The sequence below is a fragment of the Rhinolophus sinicus genome, linkage group LG04 (genome assembly GCF_036562045.2).
Source record: "Rhinolophus sinicus isolate RSC01 linkage group LG04, ASM3656204v1, whole genome shotgun sequence".
Lineage (NCBI taxonomy): Eukaryota > Metazoa > Chordata > Mammalia > Chiroptera > Rhinolophidae > Rhinolophus > Rhinolophus sinicus.
The window spans coordinates 53732565-53752202 of NC_133754.1; the positions used below are offsets into that span (position 1 = coordinate 53732565).

Below are 19638 nucleotides of genomic sequence, written 5' to 3' on the forward strand. Positions count from 1 at the left end.
GTACACGTGCACATGTGGGTGAGGACCCACGTCTGTCTCGCACAGGTACAGCGTTCACGGGGCAGCGAGATGGCTTTTCACAGACTTCAGACACAAGCGTGGGTCTGAGCTTTAGTGTCACTTCTGCATGGAAGGATTTGAGCAGCGATAGAGCACAAGCCACTTCAGTGCAGACGCCCACAAGTGGGAGCGCTACCTGGCGCCAGTGATCAAGCACACGCGTGGTTTTCCCCTGGGTGGAATTGTTGACTGTCTCGGCCTCTGTGCTGCTCACTTCATCTGGGCACCCAGGCCAGGGGTACAGGGTGACCTGGGACCACCTGCTCTTCCCATCCCCCTTTGCCCTGTGGTTTCCATGTGTCGGGGTCACACCCCACACTGGTCCATCACTGGAGGGCTCGTTTCCCCCAGATCTGTCTGCTTAGACAACCTCTACTGTAAACTTGGGCAATGCCAGAGGCAATATGAAATTTAGTTCTGGATTTCTTAGCTTCTCATAGGGGAGCTTCACACACAGGAGATTCTCAGTGGCCAGCTTGTGAATAAGCTGTTTCCAGGAGTGAGTGATGGGAGCGACTCAGCCCGTGCTCTCAGGCTTGTGTGCTGCTTTCCAGTGTCGGGTCTGTTTCCCAGTGTCACAGGCAGGAAAGGTTCCGTGTGCACCCATGGTTGGGGGCTGTCTGGCAGTGCAGGAGAGCCTTGAGGAAGCGATGGCCCCACCTGGTAGCAGCCTGAGGGAAGTTGTGGGGTCTGTCTGAAAGGGCTCTGCCTCCCCGCTCCTGGGTCCCTCTGTCCCTGCTCAGCCTTCCCGCCTCTGCACCTCCATGTACCCTGGGATCTGTCACAGGTCTTCCTGATGTCCTGAAGCATTGCTCCTCATTTCCCCCTACCCATTTGGGACCCTTCAGGGATTCGTTTCCAAAAGAAGACTCCTGGGAACATGACATCTCCTAGAGGAAAGGGGCAGCTTGGTGCAGGGGCTACGTGTGATCCATGGAGGCTGGCAGCCTGCATTGCCCCTCGTCATTGTGGGACCCCCCATCCTCAGTCTGGGGGTGCTAAGAAGCTGGGAGAAGTGAGTGCAGTAACAGGCCCAGAGGCCGCTCTGTGCATGAGCTCTCGCTCTGCCCCCGACACCTGCCATGCACTGCAGTGGGTACCGTGCGTTATGCCACCGTCGGGTCACTGGCCTCCTTTTGAGCGTGTGAAGCAGTGCCGCACTCCAGGGCTCATGAGATGGAGTGTAGCGAGGAGGTCGGACCTGGGACTGGACACCTGCGCTGCTCTTGGCTGTGACAGGGAGTGTGCGGCGGCCCCTTCATCTCCAGGCCTTTGTCGAGCATCGTCTATGAAGGCGCTGTGCTGGGCATTGGGGCGGGCGGCAGATAGGGACCCATTCCCTTCACAGAGTTATTCAATGCCTTCTGTGTGCAGGTACATGACAGTAAAAAAATGAAAACCCAGGTCCCCGTACAGCTCTGTTTAGTGGAAAGATACAGATGGGAAACCAAATAGGCAAACGATAGTGTGTTGGTGTGAAGTGCAGGGAAGGACAGCTTTAAGATCACATTGTAGGGCCGGCCCGGTGACTCAGGCGGTTAGAGCTCCGTGCTCCTAACTCCGAAGGCTGCCGATTCGATTCCCACATGGGCCAGTGGGCTCCCAACCACAAGGTTGCCGGTTCGATTCCTCGACTCCCACAAGGGATGGTGGGCTGCGCCCCCTGCAACTAGCAACGGCAACTGGATCTGGAGCTGAGCTGCGCCCTCCACAACTAAGACTGAAAGGCCAACAACTTGAAGCTGAACGGCACCCTCCACAACTAAGATTGAAAGGACAACAACTTGACTTGGAAAAAAGTCCTGGAAGTACACACTGTTCCCCAATAAAGTCCTGTTTAAAAAAACAAACAAACAAAAAAACAAGATCACATTGTAATTTCATTAGCTATTTTAGCTTTTGTTACATTCAGAATCCTAGAAATTTTTGTAGTTCATGGAGCAGTCTGTGCTCCATAGAAAATGTGTGCTGTGCTATCGTTAATTTACCTTCTCAATCTTTATGATGAAAGATGGTAGCTCAGTGATGGCTAACACTACATCCTGGGGAAGCCGGTGCCCTTTCTCTGCACTTAAGATGATGCCAGTGCGCTTACCCACGTCTGAAAATAGCCATCCAGCTGCATCAGCTGGACAGATCCTTTTCCTGTTGTCCAAGAGGGAACGGCCTGCCCCTGGAAGTTACCTTGCAACAAGTCCTGAAATTAAATTAGTTAAACATTGTTTTTTTTTACTCCTAAAGGAGGAACTAATTATGGGAAACCAGTTAAATGACTGGGAACAGTTAAAGTCCCAGTTAGTGAAATTTGAGTAAGTTTCGCAGTTGCTCTTAAACTCTTGTACTGAAATTTATTTTCTAGTAGGAAATATTTGGCTGATCTTGTATATATCTCTGCCTTACTATCGTAAAATGACATTGAGGCTTTACTATGTAACTTATAAATATTTCAGCCTTCCATTTTTTTCCACTTTTTTTTTTTTTTAACTACAGTAGGGTGAACCTTTTAAAATGTATCTGAGTAATATCTTAAAAAATACAGAAAATACAGAAAAACATACAGAGAAAACAGTTTAGTCATAGGATCATATGAAGTAAGCTGGGTGTGAGGCTCAGTGCCCAGTATTAACACCATTGGACACTGTTAGTCTGGAAGAGTCTATCGTCTGTGCCTGTGCTCGCTTGAGTATGAAGCCAGTGTCTGGAATAGTGCATAGTTGCAGGAAGAGCTCTGGAATGACACCTTCAAGCTTTAGGTTGTGCCTTACACGTTTCTTAGATGAAATCTCTAGTAAGAATTTGTGGATCAGAGGAAATGCTCTTTTCAAAGCCTTTGATAAGTACGGTCAGGGAGCCTCTCCGGAGGGTTTTGCTTGTCTTCATTCCTGCCAGCTGTGGGTGGAGGGAAGCCTTTTCCTTTCTGCTGTGCATGTTGATATGGAGAATTGTCAGGCTTTTTTATTTTTGCCAGGCTGCTATGTGGAAACCTGATACTTTAATTTTCATTTAATTTCTTGGTGTGATTGAATATCTTTTGTTACTAACTGTAACAAAAATTTCTTTTTGTGTGAATTGCTTGTTCCTAGTTCTTGCTCTTTTTTCAATTTCAGGATGGGGGTGGATACTGTTTTCCTTGTGGATTAGAAAGATAAATTGTATATATTTAGGGTATTGCCCCTTTGCCAGATATGTTGCAGATAAAAAATACGTTTGAAAAACTAAAATCCCTTTGAATGTAACTATTTCATAAATATTGGAAAACAGTTGTCCAACAAAGAAAATAAGAGATTGTCTTGATTGTCATTCTTGGTTGAGTTGATGACTTCACCTTAATCTAGTTAATTGTACTAGGTATTTTTAGATTGTGACGTGTTGTGCTCATCATTTTTAGCTCAGTCATGACGCGTTGTGTGTCTCTTGACAGGCACAGCTGCTTTGGAAGAAGATGCGCAGATTCTGAAAGTCATCGAAGCTTATTGCACAAGCGCCAAAACACGGCAAACACTCAATTCAAGTAAGTTTCACAGTAATGTGCTGTGAGTTGTGGGTGGTTTTGTTTGACGTCACAGTCTGAAGGAAACTGCGCTTTGGGCCCTGTGCATGGCTCCTCAACGTGATGCTTTGGTGGCCTGGCCAGGTTTAGAACAACTTGAGCCTGATATCCCTGAATCATTGAAAAGGGTCTGAGCTGTCAGTAAAATAACTGATTTCTAGAGTACGTTCTATTGGGAAACCTTTACGTGTAAGGTACTACCAGCATTTATAAAGCTTTCTTTTGCTTAGAGAAGATGTGTTTAGACATCAGCAGAAGATTCAGTCAATTCACTTATTTAAACTGTCCAAACTATTAGTGTGGTAGTGGGATTTTATATATATATATATATATTTTTTCCTTCTTAGAGTTGTGAGAAAATAAACTTTGAGTCCCCCACCTTTTTTTTAAATGATGGCATTTTTTTTAATTTTTGGAAGTAGACACCAATTAACTTATTAGGTAGATTTCAGTACCACTGAATTTACCTGTATGTTATGTGTAATGTCTTACATGAAAAATCTTCATCTATTGTAGAACAATAAAAAGGTTTTTTTTTTAACTTCTTCAGCATTTGAATGGAGTGCAGCGCTGTGGGGCAGGTGGAGTAGTGCATGTGGTTTGTTCAGAAGAAAGAGCTGAGTTTCCCTTTGCTGGGGCCGGGGCGGCCACAGGCATCACAGGGTGTCATTATTTTGTGCTGTTGTTTCTTAGGGGGGCTTTTTTTTTTTTTTTTTTTTTTTTGAGAACTGGAGGACTTACATATTCTTTCTGGCATAAAAACTGGTTTCTATTAGATTTTGTGTTTTGGGTTCCCTTTCCACCCTGACATTTGGCAAATCACTTACGTCAACTTCATTTTTACCACCTGCAATATGGTGGTTTGAATCTGTGTCCTGTCCTGTTTTTAAACTAATGCTGGGGAAGAAAAACCACAGAAAGAAAAGGTGGGAAAAGGAATTTCAACTGCTTTAGCTTTTGTTAAAGATGAAGATAGGCTGAACAGGCTTAAACCCCTGGTGGAATCCGCAGATAATCTAGAAACGTCCCTATGGCCAGTATTTTATATATCCCACACTAAGACTTCTTTGTACTCTGGTGAAAATGCCTTTCGTAGTGACTAGTCAGCAGAGAAGGAGAAAAATGGAATGTAGAATGAGTATGCATAAAGTCAAGCAATAATTTGCAAATGCAGATTATTGTCATTTAAGATATTATAGCTTCGTGTATTTGATAAGTGATTGTATTTTTAAGTAATAGGCTGTAAAATGTGGCCATAGTTTTTTGGGTTTTGAATGTGGGATTTAAAAAAATTTCTCATCTCAACTTCAGTTATTTGAAATAAAATTTTAACCTGGCAGTCTCAGGTTAACAGACCCGGTAGTATGAGCTTTGTGTGTAATTTTATGAGAGCTGCATTTCTTCATCCAAGGACAGCGCCCTCCTTGTGATGTGCTGTGGCCTCGCTGCTTCTGGCTGCCTGAAAGGAATGGCTCATAGTTGGTGCAGATCTTTTCGTATCACATTGTCTGTATTATGTGTTTCCATCTCTGCTGTTGCAAGAAAAGCATCGGACAATACAGTAATTTTTTTTTAACCGATACATGAGCTAAGCACTCTGAGGCCTCATAATATATAATTATATACGGCCTTAAACCTAACATTCTTAAGAGCAAGTCAGAAATTGATCCTTTATGCTGTAAAGGTGATGGCCTTAATAAATTTAGAAGTGGGATCAGACTGAAATTTAGAAGTGGGATCAGACTGACAAATGCAAATCACTCTCTAAAGAGAAACCTCACATTTTCTTTTCCTAAGAGAAATAAATTAGAATCTTATTCATATTAAATGTTTAGTGAAACAGGATAATGTATCTACCTAAAATTCAGCTCTGTTCAGTATTCATTTAGATGCCAAGAAGACTTTATAAACCAAACATCTTTGGTATTGATTTCTATCTCAAGGAGATAATGACCTTCATAGACTGTAGGGATTTAGTTGAAGAAATCCAAGCTAGTCCACTGCTTGTTCTTGTTATGGATTGGGAATGAAATGAACTTTGATCAGAAGCAGGAGCAGGATGGAACGAGTGTTGCTATGCCATTCCCCATCACGGAGGGGCTCTTGGTTCCCAATGAGTGTCCTTCCAGCGTCCTCTGCCCCTGGCCCATTCCAGCCTGCATGTCTCTTGCACGGCCGCCTGGCCTGTACCATTGCATACAGTTGCCGAAAACTCATGGCTTATTTCTGCTCCCATTTTGTACCCACTTTTTTCTGTTGTCCTTTTTTTTTTTTTAACATAGTGGCATTACCAGTTCACGTCTCTCTTCCTGCCAGTAAAGGGGTCTGCCATCAGGGTTGATAACATTTGAACAGACATGGCTTCCCACTTTCTCCATATCTACTGGCTGAGCTCTGGTGAGCACTCTAAGGAGTGGAGATGTGGGGTGATGGGAAATGAGAGGGAAGTGGACCCTATTTAATCCCTTTCTCCATTCTGAAATTTTTACAGTGGTTATAGTTTGGTAAGGTAAGTTTTTTTAGACCCCCATCATTAAGATGACTTCTGGTGATTTATAGTCTGGCAAAGAGATAGCTGAAGAAGTAAGTCAAAAATCCTTTGAAACTATTTTGCATTCAATATCCACTTAATGAATGAGAAGCGATTTTTAATTAACCACATAAATTGTACCTTTTACAAATAATGTCCTAAATGAGATTATTTGTTAGCAGAATGTGGAATAGAATTGGTTACTTGTCAAATGTTTATAGAATTTGTTTGTGGGCATGGGCTTAATTTGTAAAAGATGTAAGTGAGGGCTTAACAGCAGTATCTTTCAAAAGTAACGATTTGGAAACAATATCGTGATTTAGATTTATTTGAATAATAATTGATCTGGTTTTATTCTAAGGGTTGTACTAAGTTTGTTATTAAAACCCAGCCATAAATAAGGAGAAATGAACATTATTGCCGTTTTTAACAATATTTTCTCTTTTCCTTCTCTTCCCATCACCTTTTGCTTTTGTTTTCATGTTTTTGGTTGTGGCTCTTCCTGTCCGTCCTCCTCCTCATCCCACCTTTGCCTGTCACACCTGTCACTCCATCCCACCCCCGTCTTAGCATGGCAAGGCACTGACCTGATGCATAATCACGTCTTGGCTGATGATGACCAATCAAGTCTAGACTCCTTGGGTCGTCGCAGTAGCCTTTCTCGTTTGGAGCCTTCAGACCTCTCGGAAGACTCTGACTATGACAGTATATGGACAGCCCATAGTTACAGAATGGGTTCTACATCTCGTAAGAGCTGTTGCTCATATATCTCTCACCAGAACTAATGCACTTCTGAGCTTTTCTTAACAAATGCTTGTTGTATCGCAGCCTGCTTTTCTTAGATGTTTTCTTGCTGTTCCTTGTCTCTTTTATGTGATATTTTAACAACTTTTGAGAGCGTTTCTGATATTTCCCATTGTATTTTGTGGAGGCTTAATTACCAATTCGAGTATCCATTGAAGTTACTGACTGTTGGAAGAGATGGTATATTCACACAGCCTACACCCGAGGGTTCTTTTCTCAATGGGTAGTGGTGGTTTTATAGCTCCAAATGGTTTGGATTTTTTATTCTCAGTGTAGCAACTGTCTCATTTCTTTTTGGATACAGCTGTATGAACACTTTTATATTTTATACTGAAACCATGCAGGTTTGTGTTTTAAGTGCCAGCAGCACGGAGGAGACTCTGGCCTTATATGTAGGGATCTAACATTTTTATGTATGATGGACACGCTGATCAAGTAGTTGTGGAGAGATAAGAAAATAACATGCAACAAAAGTACTGAGTCCAGTTCAGACAGCCGTGTTCTGCAGGCTCCTCAGGGCGCTTGGTGACATGAGCCATGTGTAGGTGTGGGCCTTAGGCCTTGGCGGGAGCACAGAAGAGCTGTCTGCACCCCCACAGCTCTGTACCACATGTGGTCTTCTCTGTGCCCGCTGTTTGCCCGTGGGTGGGAGTTCTGTCTGAAGGCCAGGTTACTTACTGTCAGAGCTCAGACACTCATTATCAAACCAAACTTTCCTTAATTGGAGTAATTTTTCTTAAATGGCACTTCGCAATCACTCCCCTGAAGGTTTAAAGTCCAAACTGAAGCATTCAGCCTCTGAAAGCAGGGGTCCGACTGCTTTCGGAGAGAGACGTTTGGTGTACTTAGCAAGGCGGTGCTTTGGCTTCGGTCACAGCCTGGCTGCACCCTGACATCCATATGGTGCTGCCTGCAAGGGACACGCTGTTTGCTTTCAGCAACTCGCTGCAGTGAAACTCCATTTACAGCAACCCCCTCCTGCGTAAGCCTCCTTCTGGATTGCAATGGGCATATCTGAGTCTATTGAAGACTTCAGTCAGTTGCCATGTAACTCACTTATAAGAAAATCTCACATTGGGGGGAACTCCCCCACTTTCCTGGGATTTGTTGTAAGGAGATTTCACTGGCCTCACTCAGACTAATTTCTGCTTCAAAATGAACTGAATGTAAAGTGTTGCATTCAGTTGTAGCATCCAAATCCACATCCGGTCATTTGCTAGCGGGGAAGAACTGTGTTCTCTCCCATGCATGCTATATTTGGTGTTAAAATGGAACCTTAAGGTTGTGTTTTAAGTATTCATTGAAACCAGCTTCAGAAAGCAAGATGCCATAATAAATTGGGAATAACATTTTTTCCTTTCTTCAGGGTGGCTGTAATTCCAGGTGGCTGTGAATTCTCTCTTCTCTCACCACACCTCCTTCGCCAAACCCATGTATTCAGTGTTCTGGTCTTGTTTGCACAGAGATACTCTGATGCGCTGCACCATTGTTTCCTGGCAGCTGGGTCCCGTGGCTCACAAGCCCAGAGGTGCTAGTGAACTCCTGCTGTAGCATATTGCTTAGAACGTCAGACAGCTTCAGGACTGCATGCAGCGAGGCCATTAGGAAAACTGATAATACCACATAGCTGTCTGTTGCCAAGCTTTATGCCATCCGGAGATTTCATAGTTTTATATGCATTAGTATAAATGAGAAAGTTGAAGAGCAGTCTTTTAACATTAGTCAGAGCCCAGTATTAACCCACAGTAGAGATGGCGTTTATGTATGTTCAGCCAAATAGCAAGTGGAAGTTTTGGAGAAATTTAACTACGAAGTTGATATACTTACTCAGTACCATGCAAGGAATTTAGAAGTGATTTTGTTTTATTTTATATTACGTAGAGTCGTTACCTTTTCTGATAGTAATAATAGAACATCTTTTTGTTTGCTTTGAAACTATAATAATTGGTGCATTGGCTTAGGTGCCTTTGCCATGCCTTAGTAAACTTGGGTTTCCTATGTCATGTGCTGTATATATCACAGCATTGAGTACAGTTGCTGCACTTGGATTTTCCTTTAACACCAAGTATCATTTGGGTTGTCTTAATGAGACATTTTCATTTTCTGTACACCAAAGTTTTGACACTTTCCCATCATTCTTTTTTGCACCAGTTAAAGCCATTTTGATGATGATTTTTGTTGATGCTAAGATCACTGCAGAATAACAACCTGGCGTTTTGTTTGTTGGATTTGTTTTGAATGTCTGGCACCATTAGCTCTTGTGACCTGGTTGGAAGTATTAGTGCCACCGGCCTGAAAACAGTTCTTGTGTGGCAGTGGTGATATGGCGTCCAAAGGGCTGTGTTTCTACTTCTGTGGAATTTAGTCATGCTGAAATAGTATTTTATGTTTATGCAATTCTGTAATATCTATGTGTACAGTTAGTATTATAATGGAAGGATGAAGAATTTGAACTAGAAGGTAGGTTAAAGCCATTACCAGGCCCTTTGTAAATGGCCTAAATGGTGTCCCCATTGAATTAACACTTGCCACAAGTATATAAGCTATATTGTGTTTTGCATAAAATTGCCAAAACACAGTAATGTGTATATAGTGGTATAAGACCTGGAAAAAATTTATATATTGTGCTTTTTATCTGTGAATGGGAAAGCCATTTTTAGTGGATGACTGCCATTTGAAGACTCAGTTGGATGTATACCTGAATGTTGCATTGTATTGTACAGTATGCATATAATTGTTTGTGGTTGCATATGGCAATGAAGTGTTTGTTTTATATAAAAAAGACATCTGTTATGTACAGTTGAAATAAATTTTGCATTTGCTAGCCTGTGGCTTTTAATATTTGTTACACGGGGGGAGGGAGAGTAGCATAGTTTGCAGTTTAATATGATTTGGCTGTTCTCCTGAACGTTGTCTTCCAAAGGAAGGCTGAGTGATAGAACACTTTCTATCTGCCTTGATAGAAAAGCTTGCACTTTCTTAGTTCAAATATGTTCTAAGCAATACAAGGTCACTCCTTGTACATTTTTATTTCATCTATTTCCCTCTAATTTTATGAATACGTTTTCAGTCACTGGGAGGTTTGTCTTCAGAGTGAAGCATTCTCGTGTTTTGTTTTGTTTTGTTTTTTTGGTATGTGTGTGTGCATAAATGGGGGGGGGGGAGCCCAACTTTAATAGGTTTTTATTTAGACTAAGGTTAGTTTTGATTTTTCTATAAAGTGCATGGCAAGCTGACTAGGAAAACCAAAATAAAAGGAAAGGAAAAGAACTGCCTGTGCCAATACAGGTGCAAACGATAAACAAATGCAAATCACTCTCTAAAGAGAAACCTCACATTTTCTTTTCCTAAGAGAAATAAATTAGAATCTTATCATAGCCATAAATAACAAAGTGGCCTTTTGAAGAAATTTTATTCAGTAGATTTTTTGAAGTGTAATATTTTGCTTTATTCTGAAAGTTATTTCAGTTTCAGTTGAGTATAATTAGATACAGATTTTAGAAAGATTATGAATTTAAGAAGTCGTGAGTTTTGCTACAAATATAGCGACTGCTGGCCAGATAGGCAGATATACTCTGCTGACAAACTGTTTCTAGGCTTTTGGTGGAAGCCAACTCACTCATCTGTACACACACACCACGCGTGTGCCCTGGATTTGACAGAGTCGTGTGTTGTCAGATCAGGCACCGAAGGACAGCGGTGCCCTGGTGTGGGAGCCCTCCTGTTGCTGCCTGGCCGAGTCATCTGTCTGTAACACGGAAATGTTCAATCAATCTGTGTTTCTCAAACTAAGGCCCACCGTCCTCTGGGGGTCAGTGAGTGTGTTAGGGTCAGGGTTCTACGTGTGTCTCAGCTTCTGGATCACACTTCTGAGGTACTCCCAGGGGCCTGCTGTCTCTCCAGCTGCGTGGTGCAGAGTGACCCCTGCTGATGGCAATGTGGAAACGTCATTGCCTCTTTGTCAGGGTCATTAGTGGCTGGATCCCAAGCCTCTGCAGACCTGTTCTGGGAGTCCTCAGGTTTGAGAAATGCTGGATTTGTGCTAAGTGTAAGTGATTGTTTCACTGTACTCACCTCTACAATGAGCAACAATAGCAAAACCAACCAGCATTTATGTGTTTGTGTTTATAGATAGGATTATAGGCTAGTCTAGCATTTTTCAAAATATTATCCAGAAAACTGCAAAAAGTTAATATTGATGCTGGGGGAAAAAAAGTTCAATACTCAGGCAAATTTAGGAAATGCTGAAATAAAGTTCAATGGGTATTTTTACTGCAAGCCCTCTGAAAACCTTAGAAATGCTACAGGTGCACTGTGACTCTCTAAGAAGTGGCTATAGCATTGAGCATTTTTCCGAGTTGTGTTGCAGAACCCCTTTGTTATCTCCTAGAAACACAAAACTTTGTCCAAGTTTGGGAAACACAGATCTTTGGTACCCTCATGAACCTATCTGTTCATCTGTGTCTCAGCCGCTTTTAGAGGATTTTAAATAAAGCGATAGAATAGTTTCTGGGAGTTCCGCTATTAAATTGTTTTTCCAACGTAAGTAGTTCAGGGAAAACATACTGTGATACCTCTAAAAATACTTCAGTAATCTTTGAGATAACTTGTTAAGTCTGTTTACTTGCTAAAACTTTGTACTTATAGAAGTAGTCAACTTATTTTTAAACCTGACTGGAGACCATTCCTTTATTGTTTTGTTGAAAGATTTAACATTTTTTTCAGTCATTTTAGAAATGTTATATTGAAACTAGACAGATTATTAGAATCCCATGGATTTCTATGCAGGAACTAAATAATCTTCATTTACAAGCCTCCTGGTTCACCATCAAATCCATAAACGGCGTTTTTCACATTGGCATGTTTTAGGATTCAAGCAGTTAATACATTCTGTCTATAATATTCTCAAACTTAACATTTTTATAATATATTGTTAAATTCTTGTGTTGCTGGAAGTGTATTTGCAAAAATAAGAACCATGTCACGCATGTGCAACTGTTGTACCAGTTCTTGTAGGTTTTAGTTTCTCTGATTTAGTGATGTTATATCATGGAATTTAAGGCTTTTTTTTTAAATCTTTATTAGGTCATCTGGTAAAGATATTTATAAAATGTACTTTTTAAATGAATCCTTGGAACATCTCTTCAGAGATGGTTAGTTTTGTTCCTCTGTTTTACGAGTCATGAAGTTGAGGCTCCATGGTTAAGTGATGGGCCTGAGTTTGTGGAAGACAGACAGCCCCACTGACGGGGTGTGAGCACGAGGTCAGGTGGCCTCGGCCCCTGCAGGACCGCGAACTGCTGTCTGACCCGTTTCTTTACAAAGTAGACATCCCTTGTGATTCTATTCTATATGTCGTTTGCACATTTTCACGCTGGAAACATTGCCCAGGAAGCTGAAAAGATGCCAAAATAATTGAAATGCATAGAATTTAATATTCCCTCAAGTGCTGTTAACATAAAAATATTTTCAGTTTCATTAACCCATTTGAAGAAATGTATTACAAACTGAATGTGACAGATGCGCAACGGATAACTTTTTTGGTTTGACTACAACACAGTCAACAACTGTTTGAGCTCAAAGCAGGTAACAGTGGGAAAACTTAGGAGCTCACTAAACTGTCTGATGTCATCAGTTTGCTTCTCTCCACAGCTCAAATTAAGTAAAGCCATTTGTTTTCTACACATGTGATATACACATCTGAATCTTTACGAATCCTTTTCTGTTTTCCCAGGAAAATAGCACAAGAATTAACTATTCTTAGAAAAATGTGGGTAACATTTGTGTTTGTATCTGAAGGACAGAATTTTCCTCAGCCTGCAGAATTTTTAACCTAGCTACTGTGTTTCCCCGAAAATAAGACCGGATCTTATATTAATTTTTGCTCCAAAAGATGCATTAGGGCTTATTATGTTCAGGGGCTGTCGTCCTGAAAAATCATGCTAGGGCTTATTTTCCAGTGAGGTCTTATTTTTTGGGAAACACAGTTGCATCCCTGTGCTTTCTCAGTAGTTTGTTGCACATACCAATAGCCCTTATAAGCAGTGTTTTCCCAGGCAGCCCAGAGGTCCTGGTAGCATTCCCCATCAACCCAGAAAAGCCCAGAAGAAGACATGCCGCAGCCCCTCGCAGTGCCATGACACCTGGAGCAGGCATTACTCTGGGGAGGCGTAATGATGTCTAAAAATGTGTCCTTCTCTGGGACCATGTCTTGAAGGGTATTACCCTTTGTCTGAAAAGTAATTTCCTGGCTGTGCAAGTCACTGTGTGACCAAGTGGAGTGTGGCCTCAGTGGGGTACCTCCCGCAACCCGTCAGTGACAAGACCTGCTGGCCCAAGGTGTACAGCACGGTGTGGACACACTAGCGGAGGCTTGTCTTGAAATAGTACTTGACAGATCTTTGTACACACTCATGCCTGTACACCAGCTCATTACGGCTGTGACAAAATTCCAAGGACCACATGTGATGATAATACTAAGGTTATTCTCAGTACACATAAAGGCCCTTCCCTTTATTGACATAAAAAAAATATATATATGTATATATGTATGTATGTTGAAGCTTGTGCTGTGTAACATAGAATTGTATTGCCTACCCAGAGCTTAATCTTCTTACACCTGAGATAACAAAGGAGGTCAGCATCTTCATTTGGTTCAGTTCTGGACGTAACGGTTTCCCAGCGTGCTTGTATTTGATACCTTCCCCAGGCTGTGAGACTGGGACAGAGCAGGTTTTGCAGGTATCCAAACGGCAGCAGGGCCAGACTTGGCCAAGGCCCTGTGGCTGGTTAACCCAGTCCTTTTCCCTGCAGCGCGCTGCCGTGGAAATGATAGAGGTACTCCATGGATGTCAGTAACATTTTATTAGCCCTTTTCTCTTCAAGCTTTGATAGTAATTGTTAACCTTGTTCCATTCAGAGGAATAAAAGCTTATAGTAAAATGCTCATGAAACTATTCTTTAAAATTAAACTGTTGAAACATTGGTATTATGCTGAACATACCCATGGTACGAGGATGCACAAATGGCCATCTTATAATTTGATGAATTTTGAGGAAGGAAGTTAAAGATAAACCAGAAAAAACAAGATCAAGCAAGTTGAACTGCCATCTCCATGATTGATTAGCATATAGTAAACATCCCAAGTATATTTTTTTAATGGAGAAATGTTTATTTTATCACAATACCACTTGCAAGTGTTTGTATTCTCTGGTAGACTATATCCTTCCTCAAATTTGCATCTGATGCAATTTTTCAAAAACATAAATACACGTGATAGTGCCATGTAACCTTTAAGACAATACTATTTTCTTTAAAGAAAGATGATTTTCTTCCTTGTATGCTTAAATAAGATTTGATTATCTTTTCTCACCTTTTCAAATAAATATTTGGGTTTCTCAGTTAATAGCTAAAGTACCTATTCTGTGGCAAATGTTTATTGGCACTGTCCTAGGCAAGCTGTTGTGCTGGGAGTTGGTACAATGGCATAAACTTCTGTCTGACATTGTGAACAATTTCCTTCCATTTGGCAAAATGTTTATATTGCAGGGAATGTAGAATAAAGTTTTCCTAAGAGAACCAAGTAATAAATTTCACTTTTTCTAAACCATGTGCCATATCTTTATTTTTAACTATCACTCTAGAGTTAAAGATTTTAATTGCCAGTATTAAATTTATAAACACTCAGTGTATATGTACTATATAAGTCTGACACATCTTTCTAAGATTCCTGGAATAATATGTCTCAAAGTTTGGTTGATTTGGATATTTATTAAAAAAAAATAGATATTCCAAAATACCCAGGGCACTGTGGTCAGAACCTTTAATTTTCTATCTGTGGAAAAATTCAGGCTTTTAAATATCTGTAATCCAGATTTAGAAACTGAAGCTTAATAAATTAAACAAAGGCTAATGTTTTCTTTCCTCTATAATGCTTAGGAAAAGATTGAGTTTGATAGAGGTAGAGAAAGTTGGTAAAAGTTGTCCTTCCCTATTTTATCTAGCAAGTAATTATTTTTTTAATGCACACTCCCTGGAATTTAATATTAATGTTTAAGTAGTGTTGTACAGTCCTTTTGAGTCCTGCCATGATATTTACCTGTGGGTTTTTGTTTTTTTGTTGTTGTTTTTTAATGATAATAGGTTCACGCAAAGAATCTGCTCCACAAGTTTTGCTTCCAGAAGAAGAAAAAATTATAGTCGAAGAAACTAAAAGTAATGGTCAGACAGTGATAGAAGAAAAGTAAGATGTATTCCAGTTTTTTAAAGCAGGCATGTGGGTGTGTGGAGGGGCGGCGAGGGGTTGGGATAGCAGGAGGGGTGGAGCAGGAGTCAGAAAAATTCTGGGAGGGCTGGGGTATGGTTTCAGCAACGGCTGCTTTGTTTCCTTGCAGAATGGAAAACTTTGACTAGGCTCTAAGTTGCGTACAGACGTTGTTCTAACGTGTAGGAATTTAGATACCTAGTGAGAAGGGCAGAGCACCACTGTTTATCTCGCCCGGCATTGTCATGTCTCCTGGTAAAAGGGTTCTGTGTCCTCTTCACTCCTCGTCCTTGTTCAGGTGTTCGTTCCGTTTTCTATTCCAGGAGCCTTGTCGATACTGTCTACGCATTGAAGGATGAAGTCCAAGAATTAAGGCAGGTGAGTCATATCAGTTTTTAATGTTTTTTTAAATGGGGGGAAAGAGGAACACTGAAAACTGAAGCTGGTTGTGCAGAAGCAAAATAATACAGAAAGGAGATCCTGCTTTTCCGAATTCCAGCAGATCAAATAATTGGGTCTTTTGTAAATGTGATAGACCAGAAATGAATCTTCAGAGAGACTTGCTTAAACTCTTTGTACTGTTTTTGACATCTCAAATTGTGTTAGAATAATCATTTTAAAAAATCTAAAAATCCATCTAGTTAAAAATTTTATTAAATACCTGCTGTGACTATTGTCTGCCACTTGCTGGTATAACAAACACATGGCTCTTGTTTCTGCGAAGCCAAATCACAAGTCAGTTAAATGTAGTATATTTTGTGTATTTGTATGTCATTTGTACAAACGGCTTTGGTCCCCGAGGAGGGAGTGGTAAGTGCTTCGCACCAAGAGAGGAGGTGAGAGGGGAGGCTGAGGAGAAGCCCGAGCACAGCGTGATTAGGGGTTGGGTACACGCAGAGCTGCTGCTGTCAGCCGTCTGAGGCAGCTTCAGGTACCTGTCTTCCTCTCGGGCTTCCGGGTTCCTGCTTCACCCTTGGAATGGGGTACACCTTTGTGCATGCGCTTCCCCATGCAGAGGAATGACTGGCTGCACACTGGGAAGCAGGCGCTTACTCATTCACTTGCCTATTCATTCAGTTGCTGTTAACTTCCATTCTTACGTAACTTGAAAATCATTACAAATAAAAGAGTAGGTGGGATGCAAGTTGTTCCTTTTGCTATTTTCAGCCATTTTCTTATATGGTATGTTATACAGAAATTCTCTCATTCAGTAGTTAGAGACTTAAGTTGTAAGAGACGCTAGGACTGTTTTTCCGTCTGCGATTTGTCTTGGCTCCAGGAACAACTGTGCAGTCAGGAGTCCCAAGTGCCTACTTAGACATTTGGCCGTCGTGCTGAGTATACCCAGGACCGCAGCACGGGGAGTCCAGCCCAGGATTTCATTCAGCCAGGTCTCCTGGGGAAAAGAAAGTGGGCTTCACGCCAAAGGCAGTGAATGTCATGTGCTCTGCTTCATTTACAGGATAATAAAAAGATGAAGAAATCTCTGGAGGAAGAACAGAGAGCCCGCAAAGACCTGGAGAAGCTGGTGAGGAAAGTTCTAAAGAACATGAACGACCCTGCTTGGGACGAGACCAACCTCTAAGGAACGAACGTCCTGGGTTCTTGTTCAAAGACCAGTTATAAGACCACGTTGGGCACTCAGGACTCCCCGGTGTGACATTCAGGACCACAGGACAGGGCTGGGTGAACGTCGTCTTGCTTTCTGTGCATAGAAAAGCTGGAGTTTTTATCACACGAATAGGAACGGTCACACTGTTCCTGAGGAATCCAAACATGAGGTGTAGTCACTGAGGGCTGAACTGTATTAATCTTACTCTGGTAACATCTCAATTACCTCATTTTGCAATAAGTGCAGTGACTGACTACAAATCCTGCTCTTTCGGGCTTTTATTGACTATACATAAATATTATATATACATGTTTCTTGTAAATGCTCCATTTTGAATGCATATCCATGATTGTTAGATCTGGGCTGATAACCCGTGCTCGAATTTCCTTTCCACTCACCTCTGGTCCCGTGAACTAGAAGTGGCCCAGTGCGCACATGGAAAGCGGGGGCGTGGAGGGTGGCTGCTGGCTCTTGGTAGGTGCCCGACCGTTCACCGCGATAGCACCCGCAGTGCTCTAAAAGACGTCCCACCTTGGTCTGCCTCACTAACCTTATTTATAGCTGCACAGATGCTTCACTGCCATTTGAGAGTCTTCTGGGAAAGCAGTGCTGCGGTCACCGACGTGTGGTGGGCCCGAGTACGGCGCCCTGGCTGAATGAGGGCGAGCCTGGGCCCCAGCCACGGGTCCGAGGAGATCCCGCACACCACGTGTCCAGCAGCAGGCGTCACCCCGGTCTGCACGTGTGGGTGCTGTGGTCAGTATTCACTGCAGCCGCAGCAATCGCACAGACTTCTGTCGGCTAGTTGAAACACTCGGACAAAGTGTGCTGTTTCGTCCTACCCCAAAAAGAGGACGCTTCACTAGAACCTGTAAATAAAATGTGTTATTTATTACCTGTCAGTGCAGAAGGCGAATTGAGGTGCTGCCGTGAGCCGACCTGGACGGGTAGGATTGCTTTGTCAGGCCAGGCTAAGCCCTGAGCTTTGTTTTACCATCAGGGTACAGCCGGCGTTACCTCAGTGCTCACGGGAAAAGAAGTGTTTCTCTCTCAGCAAGAATAAAGCAATATACGTCTTAAATTCCACCTAACAATGAAAGTTTAAATGCGGGTCCATTCCCTCCCTCCCTCCCTGCAGCGGAGCAGCCAGGAGGAAGTGGGTCCTAGCCCTAGCTCCACTGACCGCTGGGCCAGGGGCTCTGGGCAGCTCAGCCTTGGAGGCCAGCCCACCTGGCCCTCTGCCTCAGAGATAGGGTCACGGTCTTACAGGAACTGTGCTTTCCTTTCCCTCTCTTCTAAAGAGGTTGCTTTTAAAGCGAGACAGCGTCTTCCTGGAACAAGTGGGATATCTTTAGAAACCCAAAATTGCATCCCTGTGCATTAGACACTTCTCAGAAATACCCACTTGGCATCAGATGTGACAGATTTGCGATCTGTTTACTGGTGAAGTGACCCTTTAAGTGCATTGGAATCTTCTGATGCCTATGAAACGAGTTGGTTTTCTGGTTGTCCACGGCCCTGATTCCCTGTCCTCGCTCTTCAATCCCTGTGCCCGCCTGTCTCCCACTGGAGGGCAGTCACCTGGGCAGTGCCCTCATGGCTGCAAACTCAGCAGGTGTGTTTGGGGCCAGCATTGACCTGCCTACACTTGATCTTTCAACTAGAATTGCCAACTTCCTGTATTTAGCATTTTGTTCATTAGTAATAGGAGAGAAAAGATTGTTTTTTTGTAAACTCTGTTTATACAGTCGTATTTTTGGTGATGCATAAGACATTGCAGTGACAAACAAATTTGAGTATACTGAAATTTGCTGTCTTAGGCAGATTTAACTCAGGAACAACATTCATCACCTGGTCTCTCCACCGCCGTGTGACAGGCAGTGTTGCCGACGGCACCCCAGGACGGGTCTCGGGCAGAACCTGCCTTAAACTGTTGATGGACGCGTCAAGTGAGAACACTTGTGTTTTTACTGTCCCTGTCTCTGATGGGGTGGACAGTTGAGATGCTTGTGTCATGCATTACCTTTTCTTCCCATGGATCCAATATTTTACTCAATTTTTTAGGGAGCAGAGAATGTGTCTGAGAGTAATTCTTATCGAACTGCACTATTTTGTAAATAGACTATGTTTTTCCGTGTGACCTTCTGAGGGGTTGGGAACTGATGGGAATGGTAGGTAGAAGGGCACTGTTTGCCCTATAGGTTACTTCTCTACTCTCCCCTTTGATGGACGAGGAGACGAAGCCATTCCTGCCCTGAGATGCGAAGCACTTTGAGTGCCACACGATGTGGCATTGGAGCTCTGTCCATTGTGCTTCTCGGTGCCCGCCTGTCCACGTGTGCCGGTGCGGCCAGAATGTTGAAAGCCACCTGGCTTCATGTGGACTTCCTGCTGTCCGTCACTTCTTCATTTCCCCATTCATAGCAGTCGGGACACTTCACATAGATGCCACAGACGGCCCTGGCATTGACTACTCATGCTCTGTTGTTGTAATTATTAAACTGGTTATTTTCCTTATGTTACAAATATGTCAGTGTTTTCTATGATGTGTTTGTGTGTGTGTGTGTGTGTGTGTGTGTGTGTGTGTGTGTGTTACCTTTACACTTTATTTTGACAGTTTCTTATTGCTGGGTGAATTTTTGACACTGGAAAATAATCATGTTTGCCTTTAAAATCTAGGGTTTCGGGATATTTGAAGATAAATAAGGTTAGAAAATGGGAAGTTTTAGGGAAGGAAACCAAAGGGAAAGCTGACACTGTTAGATGTGCCTTCTGTCTGCCATTGTAGAGTCATGACTTTCACTTTGGAAGGTGCTCAG

General features: G+C 42.4%; 1 protein-coding gene across 13 annotated transcripts in view; it reads left to right on the top strand.

Moving 5' to 3' along the window:
- ARHGEF7 (Rho guanine nucleotide exchange factor 7) overlaps positions 1-19345 on the top strand; it is a 124756-nt gene extending 105411 nt beyond the window's left edge. For 7 of the 13 annotated variants that reach the window (XM_019746558.2, XM_074329524.1, XM_074329526.1 and 4 more), the window contains 5 exons: positions 3482-3571; positions 6711-6887; positions 15087-15186; positions 15531-15585; positions 16670-19345. In XM_019746558.2, the coding sequence (XP_019602117.1) occupies positions 3482-3571; positions 6711-6887; positions 15087-15186; positions 15531-15585; positions 16670-16792 (545 nt within the window). In that variant the 3' untranslated portion in view covers positions 16793-19345. Of the gene's footprint in view, positions 1-3481; positions 3572-6710; positions 6888-8310; positions 9769-15086; positions 15187-15530; positions 15586-16669 lie in introns of those variants that run through there. The other 6 variants (XM_019746559.2, XM_019746564.2, XM_074329529.1 and 3 more) reach the window with 3 other exon arrangements.
- Positions 19346-19638: the final 293 nt, after the last annotated feature.